Raw genomic sequence first — 18855 nt, 5'->3', positions numbered from 1 at the left:
GCTTTTAGCAAAGTTGACCAAAACCCCCACTTGCTGGAGGGTGTGTATTGTGAATTGGAGGTCTGTTACAGCCTGTTCATAAGAGTGGGCCTGGGTAGAAGGAGGAGCCATGTCGTGGTGTTAAAACGTGCGATCTTGATACTCTGAGACCGCCGTTGATACTTTTGCCATTGAGACCTAAACCATCCCGTAGAGATGGTGATCAGGAAGACAAAGCCTTGCTGGTCTCAGGGATATTGCAAAATCCCTGATAGACCCAAGGGAAGTGCTTCAAGCCCGCAGTAAACAGGCAGCCCCTATGCTGATGAAATCGGGATGCTCTGGAAGGAAGGCAGTGAAAAGAGAAAGTGAAGCCCATCTGGTGAGGTATTTTTTCTATTTTGCTAAAAACTGCCCAAAGAAATGTTTCAAAGCCAAATTAGATCCTTAAACAAAAGAACTGACCGGCGAAAATAATCCTAATGGGATCGCTGTGGAAAGTTTTTTCCCCCCTTTGTCTTTCTAACTATTTTTTGTGGATTGAAATACTCCTAACATTCTTCATCTCTCCTCTTAAAGTGAACAGATTGACTTTTTTTTCTTCTTCTGCTTCTTGTTGCTTTATTTTTTGACTTCTGGATTAAAACCTTCCTTTTTATTTTAACAATTCTTCCTACTACTTGTTATTAAACCACACTAAAAGAAATCTAAGGAACTTTGTTTCCTACAGAAGGTGAAAATTAACTGCGACTCAGCGGTCAACGTATCTCTCTTCTTACTTGACTTCACTAACTTTGTAGCTGAAGGGTTTGCAACTTGTTTACAGAAACTGATAAAGAACCAAGGGCACGAACTGTTTTCACAGGTGCCTCTGAGAATTATTTTAGCAGGGAAAGAAAGAAAGAAAGAAAGAAAGAAAGAAAGAAAGAAAGAAAGAAAGAAAGAAAGAAAGAAAGAACAGAACCCTTCCCCTTTGAAGAGTATAAAAGAACTTGTGTTCAAGTCAATTTAAAATAAAAGTAAGAGAGGCCTGGAAGACTAGAGTTGCAGTCATTATTATTATTTTTTCTTTTTCTTTCTCTCTTCTGTTTTGGAAACATGGATCAATACTTAGATGAGGAAACCTTAAAATTCCAAAATATCTTATACACTATTGCAAGACGGGAAATCCTGCAGCTGCTCCAAGGCAACTAGGAATGCAACAAATTAATATTGGCCAATTTTGCAGGTTGAGAAGCCAGAACGGCACCTCAAATGGAAGCCAGAACGGCACCTCAAATGGAAGCCAGAATGGTGCCTCAAATGGCCCTCAGAGCGGTGCGACAAGGTGGAGAGGTGGCTAAACGGCTCGCTGCAAAGGAAGGAGAGAAAAAACGGCAGTCAAAACCTGAATTTAAAAGAGCGGTTTTCCCCTGCTATATGGGGCCACAGCCGCGTGAGCCGGTCAGTTATATGGAAACCAGTCTCTGCTTACCTCACTCTCCTCTATATGAAGAGCAGGTTGCCAGATCCAAGCCTGCTGGCGATCCAGCATCTCAGTGAGGCGGCTGCAATGCCTGCCACCTCCTTCGCTTGCAGCAGCGATACAATAACAACTCTTGAAGGGAACTTTAGAATAATTTTGGGGGAAGCCAATTAGACAAATTATTGATACTAACACTATTGGAAAGATAGTTTCACACAAGCTAATAAAAAACTATTTGGACCATAGACTGAGAGGAACTGGGCAGAAGGAGAAGAGGCATGGCTGCAACAATTTCTCTTACTCTATGGACCAATCAGGATTGACGATAGCCCGATGGTAGCACCCTCCGCTCTCCATCATGGAGAATGTATAGTTTATTTATTAACTTATCCCCATTAAAGCCACTATTTTTCCTACTAATGAATCTTAGGACCAAGCTTAGACTATAGTGCTTGTAGTTTTTAATTAAGTAGCTGAAAATGTTTATTATATATTATATATAATATTCCATTCTTCTAAAATATTATTTGTTTTTAAAACAAACCTATCATCATATATCATATCATATATCATATTTGAGAAAGGTAGAACATAAGACTTCTATGCATTTGAAAAAGAGTACATTCTGCATGTCTTTTTTTTAGGTTCTTCCACTTCTCATAGTTCTGTTTTAGTTCAAGTCACTTATAATAACATTTTATTATTATTATTTGCTATTATAAAAGCTTGTTTGTTTCATATGCCAAGGTAAATGTGAGGAAAGCTGAGGTATAAAGTACTACAGCCAATTTCCATTGTACCAAGGACTATTTCATTAAATCACAATAATGCTGTCTAATAGTGTTACTGAAAACGTAATAATATAGTTAGTAACATGCATTGTAAAACTGTATTGAGGATGGCATGTTTCTAGCAGTAATCTGAAATGTGTGTTATGGTAGTGTTACGTTACAGTTTCATTAATTTACTCTGCATTGTGCATTAGTCATTTATAATTTATGTAATCAGCAGAGGTGGGTTACCAATTTTTTTTCCAGCGGTTCAGGCGTGCTCCCACGCGTGTACCACGCTTCTGCGTATGCACAGAAGCATCTGGGCAGGTGGGAGCCTCCTGCCGCCCCTACTCCTGGTTCGGCCAATCTGGGCCAAACTGGCAGCAACCCACCTCTGATAACCAATAAGGATTAGATTGGTTTTAAAATATTTGATATGGAAAATATGATTTATTACTAACACACACATATATATATATATATTTGGTAGCATTTCATTTAGATAGAAGAAATTCACCACCAAATAGTTTGACACCTTGCTTAAAGATTCGCAATATGTTTGATCCAGTAATGTAAGTATATTCTTTTCTTTACATATAGAAAATGTTCACATTTATACAAATGGAATATCTATTTAAATATAGAATAAATTGTTTAGGAGAGAGAATTGTATTTCATTTTTTTTTACTGACCATACATATAATGAAAAAAAGTTTGTGAATCCTTTAGAACTATCAGTAATTCTGCAATTCTGTGATTTACAATATGAGCTAAGTTTCATCTCAGCCCTAGATGAAGAATTTCTAGTTAAACAAACCAAACTAATAGAGATTAATATGTGAATACAGAGTTAACATTAGTTGCCTTTTTGAAAAATGTATGCAGAGCTTTAGATTTAACAAACTTTACCTAAACCAAATCTTTTCTGGGTCGGTCTGCACATTTACTTGGAGGAATTTTGGATTTGAAGATTTAGCCCCAGTGCAATATTGTCACATAACCTGAAATGAACTTTTGGTCCATTCCTCTTTAAATATTTTTTCTCAATTCAGGGATATGTTGGAGTTCTCTTACATGCAGAGTTCTTACCAGGTTATGTGACAATATTGCACTAGGGCTAAAGGATAGGGCTTTCTTAATTCTCTTTGTGGGTGGGTGTGAATATGCATATGTGTACATGCATAGATGATACTTGACTCTGCATTCACCAATATGCCCAGACAATGAGAAATGCTTTCTGTCAAAGTTTTGGCAGTGTAACTATTATTATGAGATAAACCCAGGAGCAAAACACATCACACAACACCCAGAGCTTAAGACAATTAATAGTTATTTATATACACACACATATATATATACAGATATACACATTGTGAATAAATCCCTTACCACTCAGCTACGGACACAAGGAGAGAAATGAGATATACCATGAGAGAGAGAAAACACCCTCTAATGGCTATCTAAATATAGACACCTCCTAAAAGGATAAATGACTTGTGTAGACACCATCAGAGTCTTAAATAGGCAATACATGTATTGCTGAATCATTCTCATTGCATCAGCTTACAGTTTACAGCTTACAACCTTACAACAGCTGGCAGCTATTAAATCCTCATTACCTGACACTCCTCCCATTTAAAGCTGAACATCTGATAATCCAAACGCTTTGACAGTCTATACTTTCTACAGATACAGGTTTTGTTAACATATCAGCTATATTACAATCACTAGAACAATGCTGTAATCTGATCAGTTTCTCCTTTAAGGCGTCTCGCACATCACATTTAATGTCTAGATGTTTACTTCTATTTCCAATGCGATCTCCTGTCACCATTGTTGTACATGCAGCATTGTTTTCAAACACTGGTACAGCATCTTTTACATTAACATTTACATCTTTCAGTAATTGCACATACCATGTTATCTCAGAACCCACCTCAGACAAAGCTATGAATTCCGCCTCAGCAATAGAGAGTGCTACTGATGGTTGCTTTCTGGATTTCCATCCAATTACGGTGTTAGCAAACAGCACTACAAACCCTGTGGTCGATTTTCTGTCTTACATATTATTTGCCCAGTCACTATCCACATAGCATTTTAAACTGAGATCATCGGATGGCTTTATCCACAATCCTAAATTCATTGTTCCTTTCAGATACCTTAATATTCTTTTTACTGCCAACCAATGGTGTGGTCTTGGTGCCGCTGTGTGCCGAATTAATATACTAACAGCATTGGTGATATCAGGCCTTGACCACTGGGATAGATATAATAAACTACCTATAGCAGACTGATACATTTATTTACCACATTCTGTGTCGATTTCTGTTACCACAGTGTTCTGAAAGTTAACAGCAGAGGGGTTGATACACTATTGCAGTCTAACATATTTTATGTCTCCAGTAATTGTTTTATTTTCTTTGTTTGTCTCATTATATATCCTTCTTGTTGTGTTTTACTTATCTCTATCCCTAGATAATTTTTTACTTCCTCTAGGCTTTTTAGTCAAAATTCATTTTCCAACTGTAGCAAAACAATCAGCCTGTGACCACTATTTACAAATCAAACATATGTCGTCTACGAATGCTAATAGCAAATACTTTACTCCTTCATACTGTGCCATATATAAACAGGGATATGCTTTGCTGCTCTTTAATCCTAAGTTTTTAAGAGAGGTATCTAAACATTGATTCCAATTTCTGGCTGATTGTTTCAATCCATATATTGCCTTATTCAATCTATATACATATCCAGGTATCGCAATTTCATCGCCTGGAGCTTGAGCCATATATATCTCCTTTGCCAGGTCAGCTTTCAAATAAGCAGTAGAAATATCAAAATGATACATAGAATATTTATATGAAGCTGCTAGTGCTATTGCTAGCCTTATGGTCTCACTTTTCACAGTAGGTGCAAAAACTTCATCATAATGGATATTCTTTCTTTGTGTGAATCCCTGTGCCACTAATCATGCTTTATATTGTAATTCATTATTGTGTAACATTTTTTTCTTATATAACCATTTGCACCCTACTGCTTTCTTACCTTCTGTTAATCTCATAGGTGTAAATACCCGATGCACATCCATAGATTTCATTTCCTTTTCCATAGCATTCTTCCATTTATCTTGTTCTACCTTAGGCAATAACATCATTTCCTGGTAATTCTGAGGTTCATACCCAACACTGTGCTTTGACCACTTGCAGTAAACTGTTCAGGAAGTACACCCTTATTAAATCTTCTTGGACTTACGTGTTTCTGTGTTACTATTTCCGGTCTCTCCTCCGGTGCGTCTTATAGTCTGAAAAATATGGTATGTTCTTGCAGAACGTACAGACCATCCTTTTTAACTTCTTGTGCACATACCTGACCGTGTTTCTTAATGATATATAGTCCCCCAGCAAATACTATTTCGGAACCCTGCCTGTCTAACATGGATATACTTAACAAATTGTGCTCTAAAGCAGGTACACATAACACGTTGTACAATGTAGCATCTATTTCTAGTACATACACATTACCTTCCCCTTTTACAGAAGCTTTCTGTCCATCAGCCAGACTAACCCATGTTTGCCTTGTTGGTTTCAAACCAGAAAACACATGTGGATTGTTAATATGCTGGCTTGCCCCACTGTCCAACAATCACATATTCCTGGTGTGTTCAGTTGTTGATGCTGCTAGGGATAGTGATGCTGGAGAACTACTCCACATCTGCTGCTTAGATCTTCACCCTTGTTTCGCTGCTCCTCTGTTCCTCCTCTCAGGACAACGTCTCTGGAGATGCTCAGTAGAACCACACGTGTAGTATCTCTTCATGAAGTTAACTTTTTCAGTTGCTCTGCCAGCATCCTGGACTGTTGCAGATGCTGGTCTTTGCTTAATGCTTTCTCCTCCTTTTCTACTTCTCCAACAATCGACCAATTAAATATGCCATGATTAAATCCTATTCTTGCATGGACTCTAGACTAGTCACAAGAGCATCCCATTAACTGTCCAAGGAACTAAGCATGACATACACCTTGTGTGCTTCAGTAAAAGTCATTCCCCTTTCTTCCAACTCAAGGAATGTCCTCATATTCTGCAAATGTGTGGACATACACTCTCTTGGCTTCAGCTGTGCCTTATACAGTTTCCTAGTCAGCAACACTTTACTACCAGCAGTCTCTCACATACACATTGCGCAATGCCTCCCAGCAATCTTTTGCAGACTGTAGACCTCTTACCTATAGCAGCTGACTGTCTTCTAAAGCAAGAATTACGCTGGCTAATGCTTTTTTGTTTCTTCTCTGGTCACTATCATCCAGGACCGCTGGTCAGTGGTGGGTTCCTACCAGTTTGGACTGGTTCAGCAGAACCAGTAGTGGTTTGGCGGCCTGGGTCATTGGAACCAGCAGTAACCCAGGCCTGCCACGCTGCCAAACTGGTTTTCCTGGTGGTGCCATGCACAGCGCCATCTTGTTTTTGGCTTCTGCGCATGCACAGAAGTATTTTTATACTACTGCGCATGCATGCGCTGTGCAACCATGTGTGAACCGGCAGTAGGAACCGCCCATTTGGCTGGTGGATTAGTAACAATTGTCCACAGCTCCTCCCTTCGCAGGTACTTCTCCATCTTCACATTCTAGGAGAGGTAGTTTGTCTCATTCAACTGAGACACCAGGTAACCTCCTCCCATTATGCTGACAGAGGCCATGTTGCCTGCTAATCACAATTTAAACCACTTACTCTGGTGTAAGCTCACACTGGGTTACTCCTCTCTCTAAATTCTCTAGTCACTCTGACCCTCTCTCTGGACTGGGCTCCTAATCTGTTGGGTTTTGGCAGCATGACTATTATTATGAGATAAACCCAGGAACAAAACACAGCACACAGCAGCTTTAGACAATTAATAGTGGTTTATATACATATATACAGATAGATGCATGGTAGATAAATCCCTTACCACTCAGCTACGGACACAAGAAGAAAAATGAGATACACACGAGAAAGAGAAAATGCCCTCTAATGGCCACCTATATATAGACACCTCTTAAAAGGGTAAATGACTTGTATGGACCCCATCAGAGTCTTAAATAGGTGATACATGTATTGCTGAATCATCCTCATTGCATCAGCTTACAGTTTACAGTTTACAACCTTACATTAGCTGGCAGCTATTAAATCCTCATTACCTGTCACTTTCCATATAGCTTTCGAGAAGAAGTGTTTGTTTGAACTAAAGTGCTTAGCACAGTATCTCTTAATGTTTTGAACAGCCTTGCTTTTTATTATTTTGTCCCTACAAATTTCTTCTATCACCCAAGTTTTCAATTAAGAATTAAAGATAGAACAATTATTGTTCCTTGTAGTTCATAATCATTATTCTGATTGGCAGGGACTTTCTTGAGTCATAGCATTTTCTTGTAACTCTGTGTTAACATTATTTAAATGTTAACTATGTTAAAAATAATAAGCATTACAACCCCTACTGGCAATGTAAAAGATGATGAAATATTTTTATTGACAGGCAGAAGAAGAAATGTGAGATTTATTACAAGCAGTATTCTAAAATCTATGGGTCTTATCTTGATAGAGAATATCAATATCTGATGGAAGTTGTGAAAGTTTTTGGCATGTACTGTCATAGAAGTGATATTTTAATTGGGTTCTAGTAATAGAACCCAACCATAGAAGTGATAGTTTAATTGTACTTATGTGAGAAGGATGCAGTAGCCAGTTTTAAATAAAGAGATCTGTAAAGTTCTTGGTAAATTGTGCTTTAAAATAAAAGTTGTTTTTACCTCTTAAAGGTGAAAAGATTTTTATCTTGCTTGCTTTTGAGATCAACAAGTTCTTGTCTGCAGAGGCATTGATAATTTGTGTTATAAGAAACTGGAAGTTGAGACACAAATCACCCTTTCCTTGATATGTTTATTAAATATTGCAGATTTATGTGAATGCCACTGTCTTTTTATCTTTTTAATTGCAATCTATTGATTTCTGTTTTAGTTTGCTGTATTATTTTGAATACATTAAGATACAGGCATTAATAAAGTTTTATGTGTTGTGTTTTTAGGGAAATTGGTGATCATTGGCATTTGGCTATTCAAGAAGCAATCTTGGAAAAGTGCAGTGATAATGAGGGAATAGTTCACATAGCAGTGGACAAAAATTCACGAGAGGTAAAAAGTGATTTAAGATAGTATATAATTCATGTATTCAATATTTCTGCTGGATATCAACCAAAATTTTATTTTTTCACCAGGGTTGTGTGTATGTCAAGTGTTTATCTCCAGAATATGCTGGAAAAGCTTTTAAAGCATTGCACGGATCTTGGTTTGATGGTAAGATGTTTTCCTTACAAATAATTCAGCAGCAAGCATCAGTAATTGTTAAATAAAAATATTGCATATGACATAATAATGCTTGTAAAAATTAATTTTATTCACATTGCATTTTTAAAATGATATTAATGTTTTAAATTATCTTTTGCTCCAGGCAAATTGGTAACAGTAAAGTATCTGCGATTAGATCGGTATCATCATCGTTTTCCACAGGCTACTGCTTGCAGTGCGCCTCTGAAGCCATCAAATACACATATGAACTCAATGTCTCATCTTCGCCTCCGGACAGGCACAGCCAACAACCAGGGAAACTCCTGAGACACTTATTGTACTAGAACTGTTGACTTGCAGCAGGAGGTTTTCCTGTCTGGCCTTGTCTTCCACTTTTACTACTTTTTGTATGTTAACATTTACATTAATCATTTTTCAGTCTCATTTTTTAGAATGTCTGAGTAATGGGTAGTACTGAATTAAAAGAACATTGGCTATGTTTTAGAGTCCAAGCAAATCAATATATTATGTTTTGCATGACAAATGTTGGGTTTATTAAGCATTTTCAGATATGGTTGAATTTTTGCACCAACAAGTTATGATAACAGTCCAAAAGCATGGAGGTAAACTGTATTTCCATAGTTTCCTGTGAAATAATCTTGTGGGTATTTTGTAACAAAAGCCACCTACAATTTTTGATGGAAGATGAATAGATGTGTTAATTTCTGTCCAGTAATTAGTTTTTGTTGCTGAAAAACTTTATTTGTGTCAGTCTGGGAATGGGAAGAATGCTGGCTTTAGTAGTTTTAGAGCAGAAAACAACTGAATGCAGATGTGCTGGTTTTGTATATAAATATTGGTGGTGGCAGCACAGCAAGTAACTTGTGAGGATGTCTGCTTCAAAGCAGTGAATAAGCTTCCTATTTTATTCATAACCAATGTTTTATTTAATTTGGCTGTATTATTATCCAAGGGCCAAATACCTTTGAAGTATTATACAAGTTAAATATCTTTTGTAGGTTTTATATTAAAATATATGGTTATGATTTTTGTGTGAATGGTCTAGTATTGTTAATGTGATAATGGATTCAAAATCATGTGAGCAATAAAGAAGTAATTGGCAGGTACTCACTTTGTGAAAAGTTATTTACTACAAAAGAAAATCTCTTACAATATAATAATGGGGAATATATTTTCCATTAAAATTTGCTACCTAAATGTGCACAAATTTTAAAAAATGCGCATATTGGAAATAAATTCTTGATAGAGGGTAGAAATGCAGTAAATAGAGATTTTTATGTGTTCTATATTAAATGTGTGCATTGTTTACACCTTTAAAATTATAAACACCCAAAACATTTTGAAACATAACCTGAAAATATAAAATAATTTGATATAGTAATTCCTGTTGAAGCAACATAATGTCTTGATCCAGTTGAATATTATATAGGTGATGGGATGGAAAACCATTTTTTTAAAAAAAATAGTCCATTTTTTATTGTAGCTATGACCTTGCAGCATGAACTTGCACAAATAATGCACGTTTTCTTATGGATAAATGAACATGACACACATTTGTGTAATGAAAAATCCTACTGTGCCTTATCCTTGTGCTTTTTTTGTGGGCAACATATTTAATAATGGACTGTTTCTTATCTGGAAAAAAATATGGTCGGTTTTGTCTAGGATGCTAACAAATATATGTAATATAATCAGCCACACAAAGTTCTACTCTCAAAGAACAAGTACATATTTTTGACAAGAGTAGATTTTGACAAATGTTAGGATTTTCATGAAACTTACTATATACATATACAAATATGTATAATATACATGTATATGTATTTATATGTATATAATTAGGTTTTGCTGTATTTGTGCATCATAGTGATTTATTGTTCTGACTTTAGTAACCATTTTGTGACCTATTGCAAGTGTGAATATAAAATTAAATTGTGGCAAACATTGCCTTTTGATGCAGATGCATCTTCTTCTAAACTATGTGTTAACTCTGTACATTTGTTATTGTAAACTGTACCATTATGTAGCCTATTTTACCATTAAAATGTTGACCTGTTTTCCTCCCTGCAAGACAGATGAAAATGTGTATAATACCACTTCAGAAAGTCAGATGTTTGTAATTTGTCCTGTAAAAACATAAAAGCAAAACAAAACTAATTAAAGATTTATTAGGGCTTTTTACACTGTGTCAGTTCTTTAGGTCTTTTAACATCTGGGGATAATAATAGTTAAAATAGATTTTTTCAACTCTTGCACTGGTTAGAAGCACAGGAAAGTTGGATGATTGTTAAACACAAAACAACAACTACATTTTATCATGTGTATTTTAAGTGTGAACAGCTACTCTGTTCATTATATCTTCTAATTAAATGTCTATGGAGATTCTCATCCAGGTCATGGTTGTCCCAAAGATACTTTTTTCAAGAAGCAACTGGATTTTTTGGTTTTTCTTTGACGACATTTCGCTTCTCATCCAAGAAGCTTCTTTAGCTGAAGAACCTTTGAAAGTACCTTTGGGACTTCTTCTAATTACTTCTAGACTCTTCTGAAAAGTAGAATAATGACAAAATCTCAAGTTGATATCTTTAAGATAACATAAGGACCCAGATTATTGGAGGCAATATGCTGACTCCGTAAACTGCTTAGAGAGGGCTGTAAAGAAGTATATATAAGTGCGATTGCTATTACTGTAACCTATTCATTTGCAGAAATTAGTGCACTTTTTACATGTAAAAATATGTTTGCAGGATGTTTAGAGGATTTCTATCCATGCTAATTTTGGAATTTCTTATATGAAATATTTAATAGATTTTTTTCTAGATTTCCTACATCTATGTTAATTAATATTAATGGAGAATGTGGACAAATAAGTTGAAAAGATGTCAATGACTTATTGTATACAAGTCCAGTCGGCTTTATAAAAGTTAATAGACTGAATTGGATGATGGAAGTTAAAATTATGCATTACCTATTTACGAGAGGTCACTTTAGAGACATCCATAGTAGCAACCTTTCAAACTGGTTTCAAATCTGATTTTGGTTTTGAAAGATCCTTCATAGTTCTTTTATAATGAGAATTGAATTGAGGCCTATGCTGTAATCATAACATGGTTGAACCTTCAGGAAATCCACTAATCTTCAACACTGAATATTGTAGGACTTCTAGGATTAAGTTAGTTAGGGATAGAGAGTCTCTTCTCTTTTTCATCCAATATCCAAACAAATTCCAATTCTTGAATAATTTTCTGGACATATTTTCCATTTGTTTCCAGTTGATTACTCATATTTGGTAATCAACGTAACAAGCATTAAATGGTCTGGAACTAGAATATCAGGACGACCATTTCTTCCATGTGAATCTTATTGGAGACCTGTAGCCATCTAGAGTGGATGGATCCGAGAGGTATTGTTTTATAAGGTTTTATCTTGAAAACATTAATGGAACTCCAATGAAGATTGGCTTTCTTATTTTGCTTTTTTACAATAGGTGGCATTTAATTCACCTTGATCATGTCAAAAAAAGCTAATAGCAACTTGAGTGAGAAATTCCAGAACTGTGGGCTACAATTGGACATTGAGAAAAAAATACCAGAAGAATGCAATGACAAAGCACTTGGATTGTGAGAAAAAACTCAGGAAATTTAGACTTTTTGCTCTGTTTTAAACCAGGGATAAATATGAGTGTGGACTGGATTGCAGTTAACCTATGATACTTGAGAGATAAGATCAAGATTGTAACAACTTTCACTAAAGGAACTGTTGTAAATTGAGAACTACCTGTATTGCTTCCTGTGTCATGCCACTGAATTGGAAACATCTCTGAATTAAATGGACTTTGGTCAGATATTGGCAAAGTATCAGGAATTTGTGTGCTATATTTAGATGGAACCATATCTGGACCAAATTTATAGGCGGGGGAGGGGGGATTGGTTATACTAAAGTTCTCTATACATTTCTATATGGGTTCTATGAACTCAGTTGCCGCAACTGAAGACAAAGCGAAAGCCGAAAGTAAAGTTTTGCTGGCTGACGCAAGACTTATAAAGCCCTGGAAATACGCACCCTTTCCTTCCGCCCCGTCCTGGGACGGCGTCGGTCTCTGGGCTCTATGCTCATATTTGGAGCTGATCGAGCAGCTGCCGTGCAAGGAATTTCCCGTCGTGCCTTTTGGAGAGGTTGCTTGGCTGGGCCGTGGGGGTGGAGGGTGCCTTTGGCCCGAGGCGGCTGCGGGAACAGTAGCTACTTTTTCTCCTGCCAAGGCTGCGCTGCTTTATTTCGCTGCCTCGCCTGTCCATGCGCGCCGAGCCTCCCTCGCTCCTGAATTGATTCTGCGCGGCGGCGGCGCTTACGCAGATACCAGCTAGGGGAACCGTGGTCCCTTGGCAAAGGCCAGGTTATCCTCCCGTCTCTCTCTCTTCGGATTTCTAGATTGTTCGATCCGGCCTGCGGTGAGTTGAAAATCAAAGGGCGACGGCTTGGTGAAGCCGCTTTGTGGCAGGGAGGAGCAAGGAAAGAAAAAGGTGGAGGTGTCCTCTTGCCACGAGACGCGCATTCCAGCCAGCAGCCGTCCAGCCACGGTAGCTTTCCTTCACCTCTGGTCAAATGAAGTCAGGTTGACTATCCAGATATATAGTTCCATCAAAAATTGTACTCTCTATCATTCGGGTCCAGCGCAGTCGAATAAGCGGTTATAAGCGTGTCTTAATTTAAGGACACCTTTCTTTCTTATTACTCTGGCCTTACTTGCTTTCCAGAATCCTGTCAATATCCACAGGGCATGCCTCTGATTAAACAAGGATGAGATTGGGATGATTCAAGCCTCCCATCTGTGTTTTGAATGTATGTAATCAAACCAAGAGTACTTGTTCAGGATTAGGCTGAATCTGGGTGGTGGCTGCAACTAAATTCAGGTATTATGTGATGGTATTCAATATGTAACCAAAGTATGAATCTTGGCTGCTTTTTTATATTCAGGTTGGAATGGGGAATAATGGAGTATGGAGTTCTTTAAGATTTTTTTTTCTAAATTAGTTTGCTTTGGGAAGCCAGCCCTCCTTTTAAAAATAAAAATAAAATCATTTTTTCTGGATGGGAAATAATCTCTTTAAAGGTTCATATAAAGTATTAGCATTTGACACAGAAATAAGGCCACTGACAATTTGCCAGGTTTGGGGGTGTGAGAGTTCCAACTAGCATGCTGTTGTTTCCATTACATTAATATGCAAAACTTTGTTATTAATCCAGTAATTTTTGCTTGTCTGTGGGGATTAGAGATTAGACTAACTATTTTAGAGTTCACAAATAAGTGCATTTTTCTCTCAGGATTCTCAGTTAATGCAAGTTAACAAAGGAGATTTTTGTCTAACAGAATCAACCTTTAATATAATCTAAATATGTTTAAGGTGTTTAGACCATCTTATATATTGCTTTTCAGTTCTCATATTGACCATCTGTTTTCTTCTGATGTCTTAGTCTTTACCAGAGATAATATAGTTTAGAACTAGCAGATTGTTTTATAGCTATGTTTTGCTGGATAAATCAAAATTGACTGGGTTAATACAATACAAATAAACCATGATTTACAAACAATAATAGATTCATTTAATATGGTATGGTGAAACCAAACAAGCCACATGATGTCTTATGTAGGGTTAGGCAAATGTTTTGGGCCAGAACCTTATTTTATATATTATAAATATTCAAATAGCCATATAAAGTATATTCACCATGTGAATGTCATGGTGGCATGATCAATTTCAAAGCACTCAACTTCTAGAATTCCATTGTTTTTGCAGGCTGTTCCGATAGTGTGGATGGATCTTTGCAAGGACAACATGTATTCTTGCAGCATACCAATTTTTTTAGTTAAAATATTTTTTTTAAAGAAATCCAGGTTGGAGAGGAAGAAAGCCAAGTGATTACAAAGACAGCTTTCTGAATGCACATTAATATCAATGTTGCTTATCTTTTTATTTAAGACTCCTATGCAAACTGTGTTTGCTTTTGAAAAATGTTTTTTGTCATTATGTCATGCTGTTTTAAATGTATTTGAGAGAAAGGAGTTCCAAAAATGCTCTTTGATGCTTGATAGTTTAAGCAAAACATTCTCATGTTATTTTAAAATTCTGATTGTGTTTTATTGAATTATATTTCCAACACAATAAAAATATAAAAGTTTTTGATAATTGGGTAATTTTTTATTTATTAAATTTATATGCTACCAATCTCACTATCCAGCAACTCTGGGCAGTTTACAGTATCACAAATCAATTAAAGTTTTGAAATTATTCCCCCAACACAGAATTACATCATAATTAATCTTTTAAGTACTACTAGATTTGTTTTCATCAGTTCTTCAAACATATTCAGTGTAGACTTCTTAAAGATAAGTTGTTTCACTGGGTGAAGGAAAAGGTTGTGTTATGTTTTTTGCTCTAAATTTACAAAACAATGGAAAGCTATTTATTTTTCCTGTTTGGAGGTGAGAATCAGAGTTATAAATGCAGAGTTTTATGGCAGCCAACACTTATATGCATTAAATTAACAAGGTACATTTGGAAATATGTCCAAAGCTAAATCTTCTTTCTACTACTGGTTTCTCCAAACTGCTAAAACTAAGATTTATTTACTATTTATAACTTTATTTTATTTTATTATTTTAGCTTTTGCTTTATTTCAAATATTGTAGTGTTTTTCCCGTATGTCTTCTGCCAAGCAGAAAACTAACCATTTGTTTAATTAAAAATGTAAGAATATTTTAGTTAAATTGAGGCTGTAACAGTTGCTGATAGTTTGTTCATGCACTGAGTATGAAAAGCAGGCGATAAAGCAATAGAAACCAACTTGCTTGGCAAGGGTACCCCCTCCCATTGTGCCATCTATATGAAAAGCAGTGAACTTTCTAAACTACCAGTTTCCACTGTTTAAAAATATTCAGTTTGGCACTTGCTTTGGCTTCCAGAACAATGAAAGAGCTATTCCTGTGATCTGACTTATTTATCAGCATCCAGCCCCTAAATGTCTCTAGTCTTCTTTCTCCTCCTCTTTTGGGGAAAAAAAATGTATACTATAGCATCCATCATCAGCAACAAAAGTCTGCTGTTAATGTGTGAGATTCCAATTTAGCATTTTGGAATTGAAATTATAAATTGTTCTGTAACTCCACCTTGGATAAAATATATAAACGAGATACTATCCTGCATGGGACACGATGTTTGTGTACATGGCTATTTAAATCAGGACACACCACTTGATGTTATCAAATCTGCCAGTCTTGGGGCCTGTTGAAAACAGGACATGGTAAGATATGAGAAAGTAGCCCTTCTCTGTAATAGTCATCAATTGATGGAATTCTCTACTTCCAGAGGTACATGTAATCCCCATCTTGCTACATTTCCCTAAACAGCTTGAAATTGTTTTATGTCTTTTGGACTGCAGGTGCCTATCTTTGTTTTTTATGGTTATTTTTGAGTTTTGATATTGATTTATTTATAGTTAACATTTTTAAGTTTTGAGAGACACAAACTGAGGAGACCGGTTAACTGAACAAGAACCTTTTATTCAACACTTGAACAGGCAAGACAAGAACAACCCCCGTCTGACAGCTATTTATACTAGGAGCTGTCAGACGGGGAACCAATGAGAAACCCCGGTTTCTCCCGCCAGCTGGCAGGCGCGTCCTGGCCAATCAGAGGCGCCTTGTGCAGCGCCATCTGCTGGCCAGGACACAACACCCCTTTCCCCTGGACTGCGCATGTGTAGTCGTGAAGGTATTCGGGGCTTCTGCACACACGTTGTGAGCTTCTCAGTAAAGGTGTGGCCGCCGCTGAAGAAGGAGGAGCGCTGGCCTCCATCTGCTGGCCAGGACACAACAAACATATTTTTGGCTTTCTTGTTGATGAAGTCCTTTACAACTGACACAGTTGTATGGCAAGAATAAATAATTGTTGCACATGGTTAGGTATATAGTAGATAAAAAAAAATCTGATTTAGAATAGGTTTAATGCAAGAGATGCCAATGATGTTAAGTATCTAATATGGTGCTTAAGAAAATACATTTGACCTGTCAACATATTGGGTCTTTAAAGTAAAATTTAATGCAGGAAATGCCAATGAAGTTAATTTTTTGGTATCTCCTGCATTAAATCTTACTCTAAACCAAATATTTTTTTATCATCTAGCTGCCTATGTGCTTTCTGCCTATACTACCCTGTTACAGAAGGAAGAAAAGTACTTTATTGGCCATATGAAATACAAGTGATAAGTTATAACTAAATTGTTTTGTAAGTTTTTAAAGCCCTGCTTGACCTTCTACAGTATTTACGGTATTATTCTTAGGTTACAGTTATCCTGACACATAGGACCAATTCTCATTCCAGCTGCTGGTTGAGATAAGGCTTTCTGTAATTGTGCCAAGAACAGGCAGTATGTCAGCTCTTATCCTTTGATGGAATTAGTGAATGTTTGAAAGTGAATTTAGGATGGAACACACAAGGCAGTTTTAAAAGTTTCAAGCAAAAGTTTTACTATTATATTTTTTTGAAAAAAATTTCTAATTAGATATACAGTGTATTAAATCCTCTGTAAATACTCAGTAAAGTATTGCCATTAGGTTTTCCCTATTAGTTATTAGGTTTTTGTACTTGAATATAATAACAGAGCCAAGGTATTGTCCTGTTTTAATTGTCAGTGTAACCCAAAATAATCTCAAAAGAGAAAAAAAAAATCCAAGCACATAACTTATATTAGAAAGTTATCAAAGTTACCATTTTGATGCTGATACTCCCAGAATTCCCTACCCAGCATATTCTAAATCAGGGGTGTCAAACTGGCAGCCCGTGGGCCGGATGCATCATGTGCAGGCCAACCCACCCCAGCTCTGTGATGAAAAAACATGGCAAGATGTCACGTGATGGCAACGTGACGCCATGAGTTTGACGCTCGTGTTCTAAATTCTGCTCTCATACATCAGTATAGAGTAATATTCTGTTTTTGTAGACTTCTCTTCCCTATTTTCCCAAAAACTTCTATGTTTTTAATATTTCATTAAGTCTCTTAATGCATCTGCAAATATGTGTGTGTGTTTCTATGCTTAATTCTGTTCCATGTGATTGGCAAAATGCATTATAATGTACATCTTGCCTTCAAATTAAATCATTAAGGTAGATTGTAAGAAAACATTAAGAAATTAAAAAGTGTAGGTCATAATCTTACTTCAACTTTCACTGGCATAGCTTTATGCTGGAAAATGGTTAGAATCTGAGAGAATCCTTTTTGAAGGTCTGCAGGTATCTGGTCATCTTCTGAAAATTTTAGAAAACTGTGTGAGTCTGGCAGAATATCAGGTCTTGTGTATCTTTTCAGACTAAGAAATTTTGCTAACTTTCATGAGGGAAAGTTAGTTTGTAGACTATGAAATTTATGCATTTGATAAAATGAGGCAGTTCATGAAAGTTTATGACTTAAAATTTGTTAATTGAAAAGGTGTTTACCAGATTTTTTTCTTGCAGTAATAATAGTAGTTGCCCATAACAGTGCAGCACAAAGCAACTAATCTGTTTTAAAACTAGGTGTGGGATTATTTTTAGGTGGGGAAGGATTTAAAACGTTAACATCCATGTGCAATCTGAAGTGGTATTATGTCATTAAAACATTCAATTATCTTTCATCACAGGATGTATTCTATTTTTGAAACATGTAATTGTTTTCCCCATGGGCAAGTCAATCAACACTTTATTCTTTGTTTTACATTGACTTGCAAAAGCTATTTTATCTAGCTTTAGCAACACAAGATTGCCGTTTGCACTTTTTTGCCTGCTAACCACTAGGGGGTGGTCTGTTGTTAGTTTAATGGAGAGAACATCTTTAATCATAAATTGCTAAATTAAAGTATTCTAGAAACTCTCTCCTCTGCCCCCCCCCACCTTTTTAGAGATAGAATTCATCCTTGTTCTTTGCTTGACCTGAAGAGTGACATCACTGCCTTTCTCCCTGTTGCACTGTAGTTGCTTGAGTCACAGGCTTTGACACATGCCAGATGGCTGCAATTGGTAGGCGTGCAGGCTGCCTGGTGCTACAGTTGATGAAACAGAATAGGAAGACCTTTTATGATCAGCTGCTGAATCCCAGTAAGACTACAGCTTTGCTAGGTAATTACATTTTCACTGCACACTTTTTTTATCTCAAAGTGAAAATACATTTTTATTTGCTTACTTGGAATGTGTAGTCCTTTTTTATTAGTTGATCGCCTTCTCCAGTTGTCATGTTTATCTTTTCTTGCTCATTATTGTCTCCACTTCTGCTT

General features: G+C 36.4%; 2 protein-coding genes across 9 annotated transcripts in view; both read left to right on the top strand.

Moving 5' to 3' along the window:
* LEMD3 (LEM domain containing 3) overlaps positions 1 to 10733 on the top strand; it is a 39250-nt gene extending 28517 nt beyond the window's left edge. Inside the window, exons 10-13 of the mRNA XM_014052873.2 lie at positions 2708 to 2789; positions 8273 to 8378; positions 8462 to 8540; positions 8695 to 10733. Of these exons, the coding sequence (XP_013908348.2) occupies positions 2708 to 2789; positions 8273 to 8378; positions 8462 to 8540; positions 8695 to 8858 (431 nt within the window). The 3' untranslated portion in view covers positions 8859 to 10733. The remainder of the gene's footprint in view (positions 1 to 2707; positions 2790 to 8272; positions 8379 to 8461; positions 8541 to 8694) is intronic.
* Positions 10734 to 12733: 2000 nt separating this feature from the next.
* The window catches only part of MSRB3 (methionine sulfoxide reductase B3), a 64603-nt gene continuing 58481 nt past the window's right edge, over positions 12734 to 18855 (top strand). For 2 of the 8 annotated variants that reach the window (XM_087723485.1, XM_087723486.1), the window contains exon 1: positions 18559 to 18700. Coding sequence is in view for 3 of the 8 variants with exons in the window: in XM_087723488.1 (XP_087579614.1) it covers positions 18589 to 18700 (112 nt within the window). In the remaining 5 variants the exon portion in view is untranslated. The other 6 variants (XM_087723488.1, XM_087723483.1, XM_087723484.1 and 3 more) reach the window with 6 other exon arrangements.

The sequence above is a fragment of the Thamnophis sirtalis genome, unplaced genomic scaffold (assembly GCF_051295495.1).
Source record: "Thamnophis sirtalis isolate CommonGarterSnake01/CBP01778 unplaced genomic scaffold, rThaSir2_p1.2 scaffold_9, whole genome shotgun sequence".
NCBI lineage: Eukaryota > Metazoa > Chordata > Lepidosauria > Squamata > Natricidae > Thamnophis > Thamnophis sirtalis.
This window is presented reverse-complemented; position numbering and strand designations above follow the sequence as displayed.